Here is a 19,278-nt window from a genome sequence, read left to right on the forward strand (position 1 = left end):
TGATTTATGGAATTTTACTGCATAATAGATAAGCTTTAAATTTTGGACCCAAGCACATGGTATAACAATGTATTAATGGAGAGAAGGCTAGTACAATACAAATAATAAAGGAAAAGTTATTACAGAAAAATAGATGAATGGGGCGAGGCACTGGAGTGGTGGTAATATCACAGGACTGGTAATCTAGAGGCCCAACCTAATGCTCTTGGGACAGTACCCATGAAACCATTGTCAATTGTCGTAAAAACCCATCTGGTTCACTAATGTCCTTTAGGGAAGAAAATCCAGATTTACAGCAATGTGAATGACTCTTAAATGCCCTCCGAAATAGCCTAACTCAGTTTATCAAACTGGTACAAAGACAACAAAAGTGAATGAAACCAGACAGATCATTGTGATTGACCTAGGCATTGGAAATGATATTCCAGCCCTGTTGGCTGTGTGAAGTACCCCTTACTCTGTGGGCTTCAGCCACATTAGGATAGCTGCCCCACAGATTTGTCAAAGATCAGCCAAATATGGTCATACTCAGAAAATCATACCTTACAGGCAATGTCCCAGTCACTACAATCACCATCCCTGGGTATATCCTGTCCCTACATCTGATCAAACCCACCAGATGTGGCAGCACGGTGGTATACAGTTGAGAGGGAGTTCCCTTGGGAGTTCTCAATGTCGACTCTGAACCCCATGAAGTCTCATGGCGTCAGATAAAACATGGGCAAATAAGCATCCTGCTGATTACCACCTATTGCTCCCTCAGCTAATGAATCAGTACTCTTCCATGTTGAATATCACCTGGAGGAGCTATGACAGAGGCGCTGACAGTATCAAGGGTGCAGAATGTAGTCTGGGTGGGGCATTTCAATGTCCATCGCCAGAAGTGGCTCGGTAGCACCACCACTGATCCAGCTGGCCGAGTCCTGAAGGGCATGCTGCTACATTGGGACTTCAGCAGGTGGATAACCAACAAGGCAGAAAAGCCTACTTGACCTCATCCTCACCAGTCTACCAGTCACAAATACATCTGTTTGTGATAGTATTGATAGGAGTGATCACTGCAGGGGCTTTTCAAAGTAACTTCATACTTGTGACAATAAAAGATTATTATTATTATCATTATTATTACCTTGTGGAGACAAAATCCCATCTTCACATTGAGGGTACCCTCCATTGTGTTGTGTGGCACTACCACTATACTAAATGGGATGGATTTTTAACAGATCTAGCAATTCAAAACTGGGCATCCATGAGGTGCTGTTGATCATCAGCAGAATTGTATCATCACAATCTTTCACCTCACGGCCCAGTATACTCCCCACTCCAGTACTACCATCAAACAGAGAGATCTGTGCAAAAGAAAAGGCTGAAATATTACAGATGCCAGTCTTCGACCAATTCCATTCGATTCACTCCACGTGATATCAAGAAATGGCTGAAGTCACTAGATACTGCAAAGGCTATGGATCCTAACAACAATTGGCAATAGTACTGAAGACATGTGCACCAGAACTTGCTGTGCTCCTTGTCAGGCTGTTGCAGAACAGCTACAACACTGGCATCGACCTGGCAAATATGGAAAATTGCCCATTATGCCCTGTACACAAAAAGCAGGACAAATCCAATCCAGCCAATTACTGCCCCATCAGACTACTTTGAATTTTTTTTTCCCATTCATTCATGGGATATGGGCAAACGCAGGCAAGGGCAGCATTTGCTGCCCATCCCTAATTTCCCTCGAACTGAGTGGCATTTTAAGAGTCAACCACATTGCTGTGGATCTGGAATCACATGTAGACCAGACCAGGTAAGGATGGCAAACTTCCTTCCCTAAAGGACATTAGCGAACCGAATGGGTTTTTACAACAATCGACATGATCTCATGGTCATCCTTAGACTTTTAATTCCAGATTTTGTTTTTGTACTGAATTCATATTTCACAATCTGTCGTGGCGGGATTTGAACCCGGGTCCCAAGAGCATTAGCCTGGGTATCTGCATTACTAGTCCACTGACAATACCACTATGCCACCGTCTCCCCTAATCATCAGCAAAGTGGCAGAAGGGGTTGCAGCAGCACTATTGAGTGGCACCTACTCAGCAATAACATGCTCACTGAAGTTCAGTATGGACTCTGTTAGGAACACTATACTCCTGACCTCATTATGGCCTTAGTCCAAATATGTGCAAAAGAGCTGAATTCGGGTTAGAGGGATGGGGCGGGGGAATGGGCCTAGGTAGGGTGCTCTTTCAGATGGTCGGTGCAGACCCGATGGGCCAATTGGCTTCTTTCTGCACTGTAGGGATTCTATGATTCTACGGTGAGAGTCACTGTCCTTGACATGAAAGCATTTGACTGAGAGTTGCATCAAGGAGCCCATCTAAACAGAAGTCAATGGAAACCAGGGGAAAAGCTCTCCACATGTTGATGTCACAGTTAGCGTAAAGGAAAATGGTTATGGTTGTTGGAAGTCGATCGTCTCAGCCCAGGACATCACTGCAGGAGTTTCTCAGGTAGTGTCCCCGGCCCAACCATCTTCAGCTGCTTCATCAATTACATCCCCTCCATCACAAGGTCAGAAGTGGGGAAGTTCACTGATGATTGCACAATGTTTGCATTCATTCATAACTCCTCAGATACTGAAGCAGGTTGTGCCCATATGCAGCAAGACCTGGACAACATTCAGGTTTGGGCTACATGGCAAATGTTTGTACTGCACAAGTTCCATGCAATGACCATCTTGAACAAGTGAGAACCTAGCCATCACCCCTTGACATGCTGTGGTTACCACTGACAGAAACTGACCAAGCCGTATAAATGCCTTGACTACAAGACCAGGTCAGAGGCTGGGAATTCTGCAGCGAGTAACTCACCTCCTGACTCTCCAATGCCTGTCCACCATCTACAAGGTACAAGTCAGGAGTGTGATAGAATACTCTCCACTTGCCTGGATTGAATGCAGCTCAAAACGACACTCAAGACGCTTGACACCATCCAGGATAAAGCAGCTCCTTGATTGGCACCCAATCCATCACCTTCAACATTCACTCCCTCCACCACTGGATGCATAGTGGCAGCAGTGTGAACCATTTACAAGATGCACTGCAGGAACTCACCAAGGCTTTTTGACAGCACCATCCAAACCCTCAAGCTCTACCACCTAAGAAGGACAAGGGCAGCAGATGCATGGGAACACCACCACTTGAAGTTCTCTCCAAGCTACTCACCATCCTGTCTTTGAAATATATCGCCGTCCCTTCACTGTGACTGGGTCGAAATCCTGGAACTCCCTCCATAACAGCACTGTGGATGCACCTGCACCCCATGGACTACAGCTGTTCAAGAAGACAGCTCACCACCACCTTTTCTTGGACAATTAGGGATGGGCAACAAAAGTGATGGCCAAGCCAGCAATGCTCACATCCCATGACGGAACTTTTAAAAATTAAAAAAATATAAGCTTTGCAATGGGACAATATCTTACACAAGGTTTTATCCAGTTACAATTATGCCAGGAAATCAGTTTAACGGATGATGATATTGTGAATAATTAAAATTCCACCACTATTGTAATTATTCCACTTCTTTTCTTTTGTCAAAATGAATTTTCATACGCTAAACACAGACATCCAAATTTAACCGTCACCCCTTCACACTGCTCTGACTTACTTGAAAATACTTTTTTCTCCAGGCCCTGTTTTCATTGTTGTCTCCTCTGTCGATGAGTTTAGCAGCTCGGGCTTACTGAACGAAGAATACAATTTTCTAGGAGCAAGGCTGTGGACAGATAGAAGATCAATTTTTTTTTAAAACTTGAAAAAGACAACAAAGATAACTTGAAAATAAGACAACAAAACACATTAAGATTTTCCAACGTTCTTACAGAGAAGGCCCACACCGATCTCTCCTAGTGTTGCCAAATTCAATCATTAAGCCAATGTCAGCAGCGTCTGCAGACTAAACAACTTCTTGACAGTTTCCAAACTTAAGTACCAGGCTGATATACTCTGAGTCACTGCGATGTTGCAAGAAAGTCGAGAAGTACTTTTCTCTGATGCAGGAAAGCAATTCTGGAATCTTCCAGTCTTGCCGAAGGCAAACCACCGCCAGTCCCACCGCGCCCCCCCCCCCCCCCCCCCCCACACCCAGTCCCACCGCACGCCCCCCCCCCCCCCCCCCTCCCCCCCGTGGTGGGTTCCCCACGGGTGAGCCTGGCAAAATGCCTCAGACATTGGTGGGACCAGAAGATCTGACCAGCAGCCAATGTCAAGCTTCCTCCACTGCCGTAAAATGCCACAGGGTGTGGAAGGTGGAAAAATCCCACCCTGCTTCTATCAATGCCTGTGTATAAATTTTATTAAAATTTGTCCTTAACATAGTGTATTATAATATTTTCAGGAGAAAAACACCGGAATGCACCATAACTGTTAAATATTGGTATGAGAATCTTGCAATACAATATATATATAGAATTTATCAGTCACCTGACTAATATGACAAACAGCAGAGTGAAAAAAATAATTGAGCCTTAAATTGGACAGATGCACATTTTAAAGAATAAATATTATGACCCAGCACTTAGAAAATCAATGTCTGAAATAATATGCAGGCCACAAAAATTATAATGTGGAGATGCCAGTGTTGGAGTGGGGTGAGCAAAGTAAGAAATCTTGCAACACCAGGTTAAGGTCCAACAGGTTTATTTGGAATCACGAGCTTTCGGAGAGCAGCTCCTTCATCGAGTGAGTGAAGAGGTAGGTTACACAGATACAACATATAAAGACAAAGCCAATGACGCAAGATGATACTTTGAATGTGAGTCTTTGCAGATTAATAAGCCTTTACAGGTCCAGACTGTGCAACTGGAGAAAGGGATATTCACAGGTGAAAGGAGGTGTGAATTATCTGAAGCCAGGACAGTTGGCAGGATTTTGCAAGCCCAGGCCATATGGTGGGGGTTAAATGTAGTGAGACATGAATCCAAGGTCCCGGTTGAGGCTGTACTCATGTGTGTGGAACTTGGCTATCAGTTTCTCCTTGGCAATTTTGTGCTGTCGTGCGTCCTGAAGGCCGCTTTGGAGAACACTAACCCGAAGTTCAGAGGCTGATTGCCCTTGACTGCTGAAGTGTTCCCCGACAGGAAGGAAACCGTTTCAACAGTGATTGTACCTAACTCTATGAGAAATGTTAATCCAGTAATTAAATATCAATCTGTGAGCCTATTACTGGCACTTACGCATTTGGAACATAAAACACATAAATCACCCTGAGCTCACCATCTTTAGCTGCAAGTGAGACACTGAGAATGTTTGAGGTGACAATATAAAAGTAGCACAAACCTGGTGGGGTTTAACGAGTTCTCGTCTGACGCTTGATTAGCAAGCCCAGTTCTCGATGGAAAGGTGAAAGAAGTTGCTGCATAATAGCTGGTGTAGGAAGGAGCCCTAATAAAGGACCAGAGATGTAAGAAAAAGATGTAGGCATAGAGCTGCTGAAGAAAGTCATCCAACAAGTTGTGCAATATTAATACAGACTGCATACTTAGCAAGCCACTAAAGTTGTTAAATTCCTCAATGAGAAGCATGAGTAAGTGATATACTTCAACACTGCAAATAATCTGCATTTCATACAGACTGAAGGCATTAAAATACACAGCTTAAAGCAAGTAATTTATCTTTCAAAAAGTAGTACAGAAGTTACAAAGAAGAATCTTTTATACATCAGCGATAGTGAAATCAATTTCAAGGCATGAGAGAAGAAATTGTTGTTTAATCCATGAGTGTGAAGGTAGTTTAAAGAGTACAGGATTTAGTCTTCAAAGGATTGATGAGATACAAGGGTGGATTTTGCGCTTGGGTGCTCCCAGCACAAATTGGATCATCAGAAAAATCACAGCTCAGAAGATGTCTGATTTTCTGTCTGCTTAAAGTAATGGACAGAAACTCCACGCAAGTTCTGAACCTATTGTCTCTGTAAGCATCATGTGTACCTTGCTACTGAATAAACCCGACCAATCTCAAAGATAAAAGCTGCATCCTCCTAATGCTGAGAGCACTGTCTCAACACATTTTAATCTTTTGGCCAGCAGAGATCATTTCAAAGAGCATTTCAATTCAATTTTATCGAATATCTCACTATAAGCACAGTGGTTAGCACTGTTGCTTCACAGTGCCAAGGTCCCAGGTTCGATTCCCAGCTTGGGTCACTGTCTGTGCAGAGTCTGGGTCTCTGTGGGTTTCTTCCGGGTGCTCCGGTTTCCTCCCACAAGTTAGGTGAATTCTCCCTCTGTGTACCTGAACAGGTGCCGGAATGTGGCGACGAGGGCCTTTTCACGGTAAATTCACTGCAATGTAAACCTACTTGTGACAATAAAGATTATTATTATTATGAGGAACCAGTGGTGAATCACTGGAGATCTTGCTCATCTTCTCGTTTGTACAAATAATCTGCTGAACTCTTAAAAGGCCTGTTTAGTCCATAGAGAACACCCAGTTTAATGGGCTCAAACTTTCTTCATTACACCCAGGTGAAATTCTTTGGTGTTCTCCATGGTATTGGATAGAGATCAGTTTTTTTAAAAAAAACATGGATTCTTCATGGAGCATGGTTAAGAATTTTTAAAAGCAGATGTGGAGCGGAACCAGCCAAGCTGTCTCATTTGATGGAGTGGGGAATGTATCTGTTGCCTGGCTGTTGGTTATATAATAGTTTGTTGCTCATTTACTTTCTGTACTGGACACCACTGGGCTCCATATGCCACCCGTGATGACTTTTGGCTGAACCTTTTGGTGAGACTAGCTGTCTCACTCTAATGAATGGGGATCTGTAACTAGTGGTGTTCCACATGGATCAGTGCTGGGACCACTGTTGTTTGTAATATATACATATATATATATATGATCTGGAGGAAAATGTAGATGGTCTGATTAGCAAGTTTGCAGATGACACTAAGAGAAGTGGAGTTGCAGATAGTGAAAGGGACTGCCAGAGAATACAGCAGAATATAGATAGATTGGAGAGTTGGGCAGAGAAATGGCAGATGAAGTTCGTAATAAGTCCATGGAAGCAGAGGTCCCGTCACCAGAATTCCTTATTTACACAGAAAGGGGTTCCCTGATTGGCCACTAATCAGGGAACTCGTATTCTAATTGGCCAATCTCAAAGGCCTGGCCTAAGTCATTACAAAGTTCAATATGGACAAATGCAAGGTGATGCATTTTGGAAGATAATATTCAGGTGTGAATTATACAGTAAATGGCAGAACCGTTAGGAGCATTGACATGCAGAGGGATCTGGGTGTTCAGGTTCATAGTTCCATGAAAGTGGCAATGCAGGAGGATAAGGTGGTCAAGAAGGCATACGGCATGCTGCCTTCATCGGCCGGGGCATTGAGTACAAGAGTTGGTGGATCATGTTACAGTTGTATAAAACTTTAGTTAGGCCACATTTGGAATATTGTGTGCAGTTCTGGTCACCACATGACCAGAAGGATGTGGAGGCTTTGGAGAGAGTGCAAAGAAGGTTTACCAGGATGTTGCTGGTCTGGAGGGTGTTAGCTATGAAGGGAGGTTGCATATACTCCGATTGTTTTCATTGGAAAGATGGAGGCTGAGGGGCGATCTGATTGAGATCTACAAAACTGGCCCAGATAGGGTGAATATTAAATAGCTTTTTCCCAGGGTGGAAGACTCAATTATAAGGGGGCACAGGTTCAAGGTGAGATGGGGAAAGTTTAGGAGAGATGTGCAGAAGGTGGTGGGTGCCTGGAATGCATTTTCAATAGAGGTGGGGGAGACAGACATGATAGCAACATTTAAGATGTATCTTGATAGCCACATGAATGGGTGAGCAATGTAGGGATACAGATCGTTTGGGCAATAATAGTAAATCTAAATAAGGAATCCAGATTGACGCTGGCTTGGTGGGCGGAAGGGACTGTTTCTTTGCTGTAATGTTCTTTGTTTTCTTGGTTCTAATATGCAGATTTTCCAAAAGGTAATCCCACCCACAATGGGTGGAATTTATATTGCAACGCCTCACGAGATTGGGTTAGATCTCACGAGGCATTGTGAGCGGGTAGATCTCTGGAGCGGGGCCTCCTGGCTTTTATCACCACGCTGCGCCATGGCGAGCTAACTTTCAGGCGCAGGGTAACAATTGGATTGCGCCCTATATGGAAAAGAGAACTGTCTCCCATGTTTTGTAATGATTACAGCTCATAAATGAACAGAATGGGGCTGAACTGTTACTACACAAGTCTTTTGAGGCGCCAGCTGTGGCTCAGTGATAGCACAGTCTATGTCCTACTCACAAGATGTAGCTCCTACAGTGCATCATACAATGTCAATTAAGTGTCAGCTTTTCACAAAAACATCATACTGATGGATTTGCGCCATAAATCATATTGTGCAGCTGCTTTTGCAAAAAAAACCCACATTGGTCACCTAATTGCTTTATAAGGATTAATATAGTCTCGACTGTTATATCATCAATAATACCAGAGGTTCCGTCTTTCAGACAAGACAATGAATCAAGATTCCATCTGCCCTTTGAAGAAGTGCAGAGGATTTCTCTCGTGTTTTGGTCAGTATTTATGCTTCAGTCAACATCACTGTCGGCCTCGATCACATTATTTGCACCTTGTCCCATACAACGTTGGGTTGTTCCGAGATGAAAAGTGCTATTTGAATGCAAGTCTTTTTTTCTTATACTATTAATGTGTAAAACATTGCACATCCATCCTGGGTAGAGTTAACAGAAAAATAGTGACTTCTAGTAAGAAGCACTCGCTGCTGAATCAAGCAAACATCTAAATAAAGGGCCACATTTTTAATCAGAGTTGAAGGAAAGAAAATCTGTTTGCCTTCAAGTTTCTATGATGACTATGTTGAAATGTTAGCCAATCATTGACATTTTTCCCACGGAAGTATCTGCTTGTCATGGGGAGGATTTGACCTGTCTGCATAAACTTGATGACTGCTTGTCTGCTTGCTACAATCTTGGGCTACAGGAAATGAATAACACAGTGAATGCAGACGGAGAGGTTGAGGTTAACACTTAATGCTTTCGCATCTAAATTATCATGCATGATACAAATGGGAAATACAGCTACTCGTCATATCAGCATACAAGTACGAACTTGATACTAATTTATGAGTTGACTCAATGTAAAAACACGCCATGATTGTGCCACAGCTCACTGATTCTGCCCCTTTTGAAATTAATTGAATTCTATTTCCTATTTCAGAGAAACCAATTCAATTAAAAATTTAAAGATTGACATTTTTTTTTAAAGCCGTAAAAGTAACCCAAATATAAAAATGACTTCTGTCCCCTTGGATGGATGTAAAATATCCCATGACACCATTGTGAAAAAGAGAATGCGAGTTTGTTCTGGTGCCCTGACCAATATTTATCCACCAAGCAGCATCATAAAAAAAAGTCATAATCTCACTGCTGTTTGTGGGGCCTTGCCATCCGCAAATTAGTTTAATTAGGAGTACACTACATCATTAACCACACTTCAAAAGATCTTAATTGGCTATAATTTTGCCTCTCCTGAGGTTATGGATCCATAGAATTCCTGAAGTTCAGAAGGAATCCATTCGGTCCATCGAGGCTGCACCGACCCTCTGAAAGAGCACTTAGAACATAGAACATAGAACAGTACAGCACAGAACAGGCCCTTCGGCCCTCGATGTTGTGCCGAGCAATGATCACCCTACTCAAACCCACGTATCCACCCTATACCCGTAACCCAACAACCCCCCCTTAACCTTACTTTTTAGGACACTATGGACAATTTAGCATGGCCAATCCACCTAACCCGCACATCTTTGGACTGTGGGAGGAAACCGGAGCACCCGGAGGAAACCCACGCACACACGGGGAGGACATGCAGACTCCGCACAGACAGTGACCCAGCCGGGAATCGAACCTGGGACCCTGGAGCTGTGAAGCATTTATGCTAACCACTATGCTACCGTGCTGCCCTAGCAGTCTACCTGGGCGCACTCTCCCACCTTGTCCCCGTGACCCAATCCACCTAACCTGCACATTTTTGGATTATGGAAGGAAACTGGAGCACCTGGAAGAAACTCACACAGACATGGGAAGAAAGTGAAAACTCCACACTATCAATCACCCAAAGCCGGAATTGAACCAGGGTCCTTGGCGTTGTGAGGCTGCAGGGCAAATACTGTGCCACCATGCCACCCTGTGGTGCTACAGAAATGCAAATCTTTATTTTGCTTTAACGAAGCTCACAACATTTTCTTTGATGCGCAGACCATTGTGCTATCTCATGAAAAATGCTTATTTTGTGATACTGAAGTGGACAATACATTAATTCGACATCTATGACAAAGCTGAAAGTTGACAACAAACAGGCAGGACCAAGAACGCTCATGATTAACTATGCAGCTGATCGATAACCTTGACCAGGCTTTCCAATGAGCAGCCGGAGGATCGAATGTGACCCTTGAAGGCCCTTTATCTGGCCCCTCGAGCCAGTTTGTAAAATGCTGGCCAACCAGATATTATAATAATAACCCTTTTATTGTCACAAGTATGAAGCTACTGTGAAAAGCCCCTAGTCGCCACAATCCTGCGCCTGTTTGGGTAAGCTGGTACGGGAATTGAACCCACGCTGCTGGCCTTGTTCTGAATTACAAACCAGCTGTCTAGCCCATTGTTAGTCTGAATGGTGGATTCGGCATGGAACTGCTCCTTCAATCACAGGATGTTTCTTTCCCATGTTTACTGTTGATAGCCAACCAGTGAGCCTATCCTAGACCACCTTTGAATATACTTCATAACTCACTTCAAAAGGATGGAACATGGTTCTCTCCTATCGTTCTCCTAGTTTCAGGTGGGACATAAGGTCACAGGAACATGGTTTTCCCTGTTTTCATTTCCATAACATTCTTTTGGTTTGTTATCTGTGGAAATGTTTTTGATAAGAACAGTATTCGGTAATTATGTAGAAAAACAATTTAAAAACTGATTTAGCCACATCAGACAAATGGAACTCTATTTACTAGGCCATAAAAATCCTTGTTTGATATTGCAAATAAATACCCAATAAATTAACCTCAGAGGGTTCAGGCCTGCTGTCAATTTGTGAGGACAATTTATTAGTGCCAGCTCTGGCTCAAGCTTATCTATTTAATCTGCCTTCAGAAGTTTTAGAATGATTTTGTTTGAAGTTACCCTTTGTACCTTCAGTCTCTAATTCTCCCTTCGTAAACTACGAAGATCACATTTTAATTAACATACAACATTTCTAATTTTCAAAGTAAGTTAATTATTTCCTTTGGTGATCTGTCTAGCTGTCAAATTAATAAATTTGCAAGCCCCCTACAGGTACAAGTCAAAATTACAAGAACACTGGTTTGCTATATCTTCTTTCAGCAAATGTTGATGGAAACCAGAGTGACATTTCTTTCCTCACTGACAATGAACAGGCATTAGAGAAGTCTAGAGAAAATAGGATTGAGGCAATTCTTAGAAGTTGGAAGATTCTGGATGAAAGACTGGTCCTAACTGGCAGCTGTGTGCGACAGGTACATAATTTCAGTACAGTTGTGAGAGAGTGCTGCACTGCCTTCTGGAGGAGTGTTGGAACAAGGCCCCTTCTGCCCTTGCAGTGGACCATTTAAAGAGCAAGGGGATTTTCCTGGTGCCCTGGCCAACACTCTTCCCTCAACCAAGACCCAAAACAGGTAATTTGGTCAGTTATTTGACTGTTATTTGTAGGAGCTTTCTTTGATTTATGATTTGGCTATGTTAAAGTTGTAATGGAAATAGAAATTGTCGTTGCGCTGCAGCTGAAGAAGCAACAGGGACAAATTACTGATTAAAAAAATAAATCACTCATCAGTAAGAGACATGCTCCACAACCATTTCAGAATTGTTCATTTTTTAAACATACATCAGATATCTGTCCACCGCAGTAGCTCTATGTTTTGAACCACCTACATAAGGGAGCTCGTTAGCTTGCTTTCATTGATTTCTAACCATCCATGTGTCTTTCTCAGTGATTGTCACTGTAAAGATTAATCACAAGATGCCTAGGGGGCAGCGCAGTAGCACAGTGGTTAGCACTGTTACTTCACAGCTCCAGAGTCCCAGGATCGATTCCCGGCTTGGGTCACTATCTATGTGGAGTCTGCATGTTCTCCACGTGTCTGCGCGAGTTTCCCTCCGGATGCTCCGGTTTCCTCCCACAAGTCCCAAAAGACGTGCTGTTAGGTGAATTGGACAATCTGAATTCTCCCTCTGTGTATCCAAACAGGCGCCGGAATGTGGCGACTAGGGACTTTTCACAGTAACTTCATTGCAATGTTAATGTAAGCCTACTTGTGACAATAAAGATTATTAATTATTATTAGTTTCCCATTCGCTTCCAATTTGGGAATGGAATGAATTTTGTTGCACAACACAGTGCTTTGAGATAACCCAGTTACCACTGATATTGCGTACTGATGGAACATCTTCCATTAAAGTCAGTCAGGTAGACCCCGATAAGTGTCAAACAGGTAATAGCACTTGCTCATTTTATGTGAAATGGACAGCCAATTTGCTGCCACCAATTTTACACCATCACAAAGTCAGAATTTCCTCCAGTGAATGAACACATGAGGGGAAGGAGAGAATTTTTTTTTTTCCAAAAGTTATTCACAGACTCAATTAACATTGCAGAAGAACAGCCAGTAACAAATCTAGCTGGGATAGAAGCAGAGAATGATATGGTTCAAATACGGTTCAACACAGAAATTCCAGCCCTTGCGCATGGAGTTCAAAGTTCTGAGCACTGAATAACCATTGTGATTTTCAACTTCATGTCTTTTCCGATCCTATTAGGCTTGCGTACGTGATTTCACACTGTTATGAGGTAGGATGACGGAAGTGTGCACAACCAAAAGGAAGGGGTTATGTCAGATACTTTGCACTCTGATCAATGCCAGTGTGTTGCACAACATTCATAAGATAACCTTTGCTACACTAAAAGTAAAGTATACCTGGGGACATGATGAGAACAGAACGTCATCGTCACTTGAGCCTCAGGAATTATTTTACCATTAAAAGTGGTATTCTTTACAAAATATTTCAATACAAGCTTTTAAAAAAATATAAATACACAAAAAGTAATTGAGTCCCAAATGTGACAGAATGTTTACTGCCTGAGGGCACAAGTTAAATTACTCAATAAGTATTTAAGGAAGCATTTAGCTTAGGAACAAATTCCACATTTTCCCAAGGAAATACAAGGCAGTTCTTCGAAAATTCTTGCTGTCCTTAGCCACAATTGCCCAGCAAACAGTGCATCGTATGCTATAAATAGTCAGGGGATGTACTGTAAAGGAACCAGTTAGTGGGAATCAAAGGGCAACTAAGTACACTTTGATTAAACTTCACAGTGCCAATGAATTGGCAGAAAAAGAAGCTTCTGTGCAGTAAGAAATCAATTAAGTTAAATTAAAGAGACTTTCCTTTCTGTGTTTCAGAAAACAGTCAACAAATTGGGCAGAAGTCTGATTAATGCCAGTGTTTGGACAACATTCAGGAAGATAAGCCCTGCTACACTGAGATTAAAGTACTAATGAGGCATAATGAGAATGCCATTGGTCCAGAATTTACTTAAAGGGGGGCATCTAACAGTGTGTCCTGTTAGTTAGACTTGTTCCTGTGCTCTTCAGCTAAAGATATTTCCGCCCATGAGAGTTGCAGGAAGTGCGAGCTGATAACAATGCAGTAACGGCAACAGGACATCTGGGACCTTGGTGAACTAGGGGTCAAATGGTACATCTCTTTAACCATTGAGATTAAAGCATTGATAAGTAAACAGAGAAAGAACTGAGCAGAAGTGGGTGAATTCAATGCCAAATCTGATACAGAAAGAAAATAATTAGAAAGGGAAAGAAAAATTGCTTTAATAGAGAAAAACAAGAGACAGAAAGGAAAAGTAGGATTTAAAAAAAGGTTGACCAGCCATAATTCATCAACTGAAGGAATAAGGCTCCACACTTTTACCTGTTTACTTTCTGAGTCAGAGAGGTTGATTGGCAGTCATTCAACAAGGGTACTTACACTATCTTCCTCTACTGTGTTTAATGTGCAAATTCAATACCATGACAATCACAGGGAGATTAAGGGTGAGATACTGTAGTCTCAGAGCCTAACAGAGCTGTAAATGTATCTACCCGATATGGACTGCAGTGGTCAAGCAGGTAGCTCATCAGCCCCTTCTTGGGGTTGATTGGGATGGACAACAAATGCTGGTGATACTCATATCCAAAAAATAATTTAAAAAATTGAAAAATGGCAGAGTATTTTAAATTGTCCAGCTGGTTGTGACAATTCGCACAGTATCTCTTCCTCATTAAAAGTTGCTGACTGATTTATACACTAATAATGTGTTCATTGTTCACACCCCATAATTCTTCTCTGGAAATTCTAGGATGATGTACAGCTCCTTGTATTTATAGAATGCCTTTAACATAATAAACTATCCCAAGGCGCTTCACGGGCGTATAATAAAACTAAAACGTGGTTTGAGTAGGGTGATCATTGCTCGGCACAACATCGAGGGCCGAAGGGCCTGTTCTGCGCTGTACTGTTCTATGTTCTATGTTCTAAATATGATATTGAACCACATAAAAAGATATTAGTGAAGCTGACTAGAAATTTGGTCAAAGAGTAGCTGCGAAGGAGTGTCTGAAAATTATAAATGCCTTAATAAAATATTTCCCCCCCAAAATGGAGCGTCTGAATGGAGGAAATTAAGTAGAGAGGTTGAGGAAGGAAACTCCAGAGAGAGGGCTAGGCAGCTGAATATTTTCTAAAAGATGTGAAACATGTAAATGTTGATGTTGAGAGAGACTTGAGTATCTTTGTACTAGGAACACAGAAATTTGCCATGCAAGTAAGTGGGGTGCCAAATAGCCTGTTGTTTTTTTACTGCAAAGGGATTGGAGGATTGGAGGCCAAGAATAAGTAAGTGTACAGGGTTTTAGTGAGGCCACACCTGAAGTACTGAGAGCCATTTTGGTCCCCTTATTTCAAAGAGGATTTGTTTGTCTTGGAGGTGGTTTAGAGAAGAGATTGACTCCTGGGCTGAGAGGCTGTGTAAATTGGGCCTATCTTTTCCGGAGTTTAGAAGAACAAGCGGTGATTTCATTGGAACAGACAAGAGTCTAAAGGGATGTGACAGGGTAGACACACGACAGGGCACAGAATGTACTTTGGGTGCGAAACTTCAATGTTCATCACCCCGAGTGGCTCGGTCGCACCACTATGGACCAAGGTGGCAGAGTCATAAAGCATATAGCTAATAGACTGGGTCTGCAGCAGTTGGTGAGGGAGCCAAGAGGGAAAAACCGACTTGACTTTGCCTTCACCAATCTACCCCCTGTGACTATATTGGTAGGAGTGACTACCACACATTCCTTAACACAGCACCTTAGACCGCTCGGCCATCCTGACTACTATAGTAATCCACGGGAGGCAGGAGTTCCGTCACCACACCAATATTTATTTACAATAACGATATTACAGGAGCAGCTACAAACAGTGCTGCTAGCAGTCCAGTCAACTTAAGACTGGCTCACAAAGCCCACACAGGTGATTATATGGGCCCCCTCAATGAGCTCATTACACCCCTCCCTCTCTCCCCCCCCCCCCCCCCCCCCCCCCCCCCCCAAGGTCCAGCATTCCTCTGAGCTTCTTCCTGCTCCTCATGTCTGGGTCTGTCACCTCTGTGTCGTCCGCCGGGTCGTTCTCCGAAGTGGGCGGGGTGTACCTTATAGGTGCCCGTCTTTTCCTTGACGACCTCCTTGGAAGTTGTTCTTCCTCCTCCTTGGGGAGAGGTGTCACGGCGGCCTCGTCGAGCGTGTCCATCTCCGACTCCGACGACTGGATCACGGGGTCTGGAGAAATTGCTCGGGGCTGGGGTGTGGGTATCCTTTCCGTCTGGGCTATCCCAGCTTGAGGCGGTCCTGCTTCGCCTGCCTCCAGGTGTGGTTCTGCTGCCCTTATTTGGTCTAGGTGTTTCTTCAGCACCTTACCTCCTATTGAAACCTCATAGGATATGGGCCATGTTTGGGACTCTACCGTGCCTTTGACCCACGTTGGTCCATTCCCATAATTCTTGACCAAAACCGGTGCCCCCACCTGGAAATGTCTCTGCTGCCGACTATTATCATGCCCCCTGCGTTGGGCCTCCTGTTGTCTCTCCGTTAAATTTGGGAAAAGGAGACTCAGCCTCGTTCGCAGCCGCCTTCCCATTAAGAGTTCAGCTGGCGGTATGCCCGTTGTGGAATGCGGTGTGGTCCTGTAATCAAACAGCCAGTGGGAGAGCTTTGTGTCCATTGACGCTGCCGGCTGCTTCTTAAGTCCTGCTTCAAGTGTCTGGACCGCTCTCTCTGCTAGGCCGTTGGTCGCTGGATGGTAGGGGGCCGTTTCGATGTGACGAACTCCGTTTTCCTTCAGGAATTTTCCAAATTCCCCACTTGTGAATGCCGTTCCGTTATCCGACACCAATACCTCCGGAAGTCCATGTGTTGCAAACGAGGCCCTGAGCTTTTCAATTGTCGATGCTGTGCTTGCCGTGTTTACCCGGTGGACGTCCAACCATTTGGAGTGGGCATCCACTATCACCAAAAACATTGAGCCCATGAAAGGGCCGGTGTGGTCAATATGCAGGCGGGTCCACGGTCTGCCTGGCCATTCCCACGGGTGCAATGGCACCGCTGGTGGCACTCTTTGCCCCTGTTGGCACTCCTGGCACCAACGTACCAAGGCTGCTAAGTCTGTGTCCAAACCTGGCCACCAAACGTAGCTTCGAGCTAGCATCTTCATTTTAGACACCCCTGGGTGTCCGAGATGTAACTCAGTGAAGATTGCCCTACGGCCCTGAGCTGGGACGATTACCCGGGCTCCCCATAATAGGATACCGTCTTCTACGGTTATTTGGTCCCTTCTGCTCCAGTATGGGTGCATCTGGGGCTCCACTGGTCTTTCCAGTTCCCCTGTTAGCAGTAAATGCTTCATCTTGGCTAAAACTGAGTCTTTTTGCGTCCACAACCGAATATGTTGTGCGTCTACTGGTAGGGTGTCCAAAAAATTTAGAGTCATTACTGTCTCCTCTACTTTTGGTATTTGTGGCGGAGTGTCCGGGAGGGGAAGTCTGCTCAAAGCATCTGCATTTGCTACTCGCGTTCCCGGTCTGTGCTCCAGAACTATCTATACGCCGCTAGTAGCAACGCCCAGCGTTGGATTCTAGCTGATGCAATCGGGGGTATTGACTTGTCTTCTTTTAATAACCCTAATAACGGCTTATGGTCCGTCACTATGGTGAATTTCTGCCCGTACAGATACTGGTGAAATTTTTGTACTGCGAATATCACCGCCAGTCCTTCCTTCTCGATTTGGGCTTACTTCTTCTGAGCCATCGCCAAGGTCCTCGAAGCATAGGCTATTGGCCGTACATCCCCATTCCTTCCTCTATGGGCTAAGACGGCTCCTACCCCATAGGGGGATGCATCACAAGTGACCATCAACTCCTTCCTTGGATCATAATGCTCTAGGACATTTTCGGATGACACTGTTCCTTAATGTCCCTAAATGCTCGGTTTTGGCGGGTGAACCATTTCCATTCTAGCCCCTTTTTTAGTAGCTGGTGGAGGGGTTCTAGGATGGACGCCCTATTTTCAATAAATTTTCCATAATAGGTTACCAACCCTAGAAATGATCGTAACTCCTGGACCATGGTGGGAGCTGGGGCTTCTTTTATTGCCCTTACTCAGTTTTCCAATGGGTGTAAGCCTGACTCGTCTACTTTATATCCCAGGTACATCACTTGTGGGGCCAGAAAAACACATTTTTCCCTTTTTAGCCGTACGCCTGCCTTTGCGAAACGCCTGAGCACTTCCTCCAGCTTCCTTAAGTGTTCCCTGTTTGTCCTACCCGTGATTAAGACATCGTCCAAATAAATCTCCACCTGCGGTAGTCCCTGCAGAATATTTTCCATCGTACGCTGGAATATAGCACAGGCTGATGACACTCCGAAAGGTTGCCTAGTATAACAAAAAAGGCCCTTCAGGGCGTTGATCGTAGCGAATTTCTGGGAGCCCTTGTTCAGTTTTAACTGCAGGTAGGCGTGGCTCATGTCCAGTTTCGTGAACAAAAGCCCACCTGCCAATTTGGCATATAGGTTGTCTATTTTCGGGATTGGGTATTTGTCCAGCAATGCGTATTTGTTTACTGTCTGTTTGAAATCTCCACAGAGACGTATCGAGCCGTCTGGCTTCAAAATTGGTACCACCGGCGCTGCCCATTCCGAGAACTGTACTGGTCTGATAATGCCGTCGCGCCGTAACCTTTCTATTTCGTCATCTACTTTCTTCCTTAATGCAAAAGGTACCGGCCTGGCCTTACAAAATTTTGGAAGGGCTTCTGGGTCCACATGCAAAGTTGCTTTGGCGCCTATGATTTCCCCCAAACCTTCCTGGAAGACCTCCGGGTATTTTTGGAGTACTCCACTCAACTGCCCCGCTTCCACTCTGGAAAATTTTCATCCAATCTAATTTTAGGTCTTTCAGCCAGTTCTGTCCAATTAAGCTCGGTCCGGAGCCCTCTACTATAGTTAACGGTAATCTGAGCAATTGTTTCTCATATTCCACGGGTACATGAGTCGTGCCTAGAACTTCCAGGGGTTCCCCCGTGTAGGTTTTAAGTTTCGTCAATGTTTTTGTTAGGGTTAGTGGCTGGAGTCCATCTTTGATTTTTCTAAATGCTGCCACTCCCATTACTGATACGGCCGCACTCGTGTCTATTTCCATTATTGTCGGCCGCCCCTTCACCCGTGGGGTAATCCTAATGGGTTCTGCTTTCTTCGTTGCAATATTATATAATTGTTCCCCTTCGGAGGAGGATGGGGCGTCTAGGTTGTGTACTTCCCTGCGTCCCCACCTGCTATTCCTCTTTTGCCACCTCCTTCTAGGGTTTCTATCGCTGTTACCCCACTCTGTCTGGTGCCAGAAACGGTCCTTCTCTGTTGGGGGAGCCTCAGCCGGTACTTCCCTCTGTCTCCAGTTAGTCCTGGCAGACTTAGGGGCAGTTCTGGGGTTTTCCTTTTTCCCTCTATTCCTCAGGTTTTTCCTGAGAGCAGCTATCTGGTAGCAGTACCCGTTGTGGTAGTCCCTCTCACAGGTATCTACCTCCATTGGCGTGCCCTGTAGTTCCTGCGCCCCACTTGCTGCCTTTTCTAGGGACAGT

General features: G+C 44.1%; 1 protein-coding gene across 4 annotated transcripts in view; it reads right to left on the reverse strand.

Moving 5' to 3' along the window:
• The window catches only part of fhod1 (formin homology 2 domain containing 1), a 483,544-nt gene that overhangs the window by 74,119 nt on the left and 390,147 nt on the right, over nucleotides 1–19,278 (reverse strand). For 3 of the 4 annotated variants that reach the window (XM_038806847.1, XM_038806846.1, XM_038806845.1), the window contains exons 11-12: nucleotides 5,340–5,444; nucleotides 3,670–3,777 (exon numbers count right to left, since the gene is read on the reverse strand). In XM_038806847.1, the coding sequence (XP_038662775.1) occupies nucleotides 3,670–3,777; nucleotides 5,340–5,444 (213 nt within the window). The remainder of the gene's footprint in view (nucleotides 1–3,669; nucleotides 3,778–5,339; nucleotides 5,445–19,278) is intronic. The other variant, XM_038806848.1, reaches the window with a different exon arrangement.

This window comes from Scyliorhinus canicula, chromosome 9 (assembly GCF_902713615.1).
Source record: "Scyliorhinus canicula chromosome 9, sScyCan1.1, whole genome shotgun sequence".
Taxonomy (NCBI): domain Eukaryota; kingdom Metazoa; phylum Chordata; class Chondrichthyes; order Carcharhiniformes; family Scyliorhinidae; genus Scyliorhinus; species Scyliorhinus canicula.